Source organism: Morone saxatilis, unplaced genomic scaffold (assembly GCF_004916995.1).
Source record: "Morone saxatilis isolate NCDOM2014 unplaced genomic scaffold, NCSU_SB_2.0 Contig23, whole genome shotgun sequence".
Taxonomy (NCBI): domain Eukaryota; kingdom Metazoa; phylum Chordata; class Actinopteri; family Moronidae; genus Morone; species Morone saxatilis.
The window spans coordinates 14730402-14732416 of record NW_023339796.1 but is presented as its reverse complement, the minus strand read 5'-3'; the positions used below and the strand labels follow the sequence as shown (position 1 = coordinate 14732416).

The following is a 2015-nucleotide window of genomic DNA, read 5'->3' as shown; positions in this document are numbered from 1 at the left end:
GCCAGGGCATTACGAGAAGATGCGGATGCACTGTGTAGTGGGGGTGTGGCAGACGGGGCACTCTGGCTCGGCTGACTGGCAGATTTGCCCGGCACACTCCATGCAGAACAGGTTGTGGCCACAAGGCACCAGGGCTGCTGTCACCTCGCTCTCGTAACACACAAAGCAGTCCCTGTTGATCCCGGGGCTGGCGCCAACGAGACCCACGACCCCGGGGCCGGAGCTGCTTTTCAGCCGGCTCAGCATCCCAGAGCTGAGGCCCACGCCGCTGCCGCCTCCCTCGGAGTCAGTGGGTGAACCGCCGGGCAGGGAGGAGGCCGAGCATGAGGAGTAACCCGTCGACGAACCGCCGGAGCTGGAGCTGGACGCCCCGGAGAAGGAGCCACCTCCCGCGCTGCCGGACTGTAGCCAGGAGAGAGTGCTGAGGGGGTCGCTCTGGGCACGACGGGCTAATGGGTGATCCAGGGGGCCAACGCCTGTGTCCTGAGGCAGAGTTGGAGACAATCGTGGAGTGATGGCACCGCCGCTGAGGCCGCTGCTGTTGCGACGTAGAGGCTGCTGCTGCGAGGAGCCGGCTGTCTTATTGCCCGCTCCACCGTTGACGAAAGGTGCCCAGATGTTGGAAGCGGTGAACTCAAAGCCCAGTTCCTCTGAGGAGGGCAACCCCGGGGTGGAGTCGCCCCCGAAAGTGAATCCTCCTCCAGCGCTGCTGGAGCCGGTGCTAAAGGGGCTAGTGGGACTACCTCCTTCGTTGGCCTTGCGAGTGGCGCTGAAGTTGTCTGAGCTCATTCCGCCGTTGTGCGTGTGATAGGCGACTGAGGAGGACATCTTGCGGCTGGAGGAGTGGTGCATGGACATGGGAATGGGAGGAGGTGGGGAGGGTGGAGGAGGAGGGGGGGCAGAATGGTGGCCGGTAGCCCTGGACCACAGAGACGCCCCCAGTCCTCCGCTCAGGGAGCCCAGGCCTTCTAGACTGACGTCAGTGCCATTGGAGTGGAAGTCATTGTCTCCCTGCAGGTCCACAAAGGTTCCAGTTCGCAGGGTGATGTGGGTCTCGATCTCCTCTCTCGCTCGGTCCACGTTCTCCGGCATGCCAGTCACCTCGAACACCGGGTCCTTCTCTCGACTGGGTGTCACGATGTAGGTGTGAGTCTGCTGCTGGATGCGCTTTATGGTTGCTCCCTTTGGTCCAACAACTAAACCAACGACTCTGTAGGGCACTCTCACCTGGATCAGGGATAAAAGAAATATTTACCGTCTGAGAAAAACTGCATTTCATACAACCGGAGAGAGAACAAACACAGCCTGCTGAAGAAGCCACAGGAGTTTGTGTACCTGTATGGTGGTCTGCCCAGGTAAGTGTGGTGGTCCAGGAAGAGAACCTCCTCCTCCTCCTCCTCCTGCTGCTGCTGCTGCTCCCCCTGCCCCTCCTCCAGGTGCTCCCGCTTTGCAGCGGGACGCCCGGATCATAGAGAAATGCTCGGCTGCAGAGACAATTTCACGTTTGGCCATCTCCACATCCTCCCTGCGTCCCGTCACGATGAACACCGGCTCCTCGCCTCGGACTGGAGTCTTTATGTAGGTATTTGTTTTGGCACGTAAGGCCTTGATCTTACAACCTGGACGATGCAGAAGCACACAGACATCGGTTTTATGACATGAATGATCAAACACTTCATATACTCCCACGCATATATGAACACATTTATTTATAACATAGTCGCACATCAAAGTGTGATCATGTTATATACATCGACAAGTGACAACAGTTCCAATCACTCAGAAGTGTATTCAGTAAAGCTTGTTAAAACTAATACATATAATAAAAGATGTAGAGTCATAAAGCTACATGAAAGAAGAAATAATACTTTACATTATAACCTTAATTAAAGTTGTATTAATTACTGGGAGTTTGCATGATAAAGCACTAATTTAAACTATGTACCTAATTAACTAATATATTCCATACACAAACATGGAGCCAACTGAAAACAGCCCCAAAACATTTTTTTTTT

At 54.8% G+C, this 2015-nt stretch overlaps 1 protein-coding gene across 1 annotated transcript in view; it reads right to left on the bottom strand.

Annotated features, from left to right (window-relative positions):
• Positions 1-6: 6 nt before the first annotated feature.
• The window catches only part of LOC118334517 (RNA-binding protein MEX3B-like), a 2780-nt gene continuing 771 nt past the window's right edge, over positions 7-2015 (bottom strand). Inside the window, exons 2-3 of the mRNA XM_035670438.1 lie at positions 1336-1682; positions 7-1227 (exon numbers count right to left, since the gene is read on the bottom strand). Coding sequence (XP_035526331.1) covers positions 10-1227; positions 1336-1682 — 1565 coding nt within the window. The 3' untranslated portion in view covers positions 7-9. The remainder of the gene's footprint in view (positions 1228-1335; positions 1683-2015) is intronic.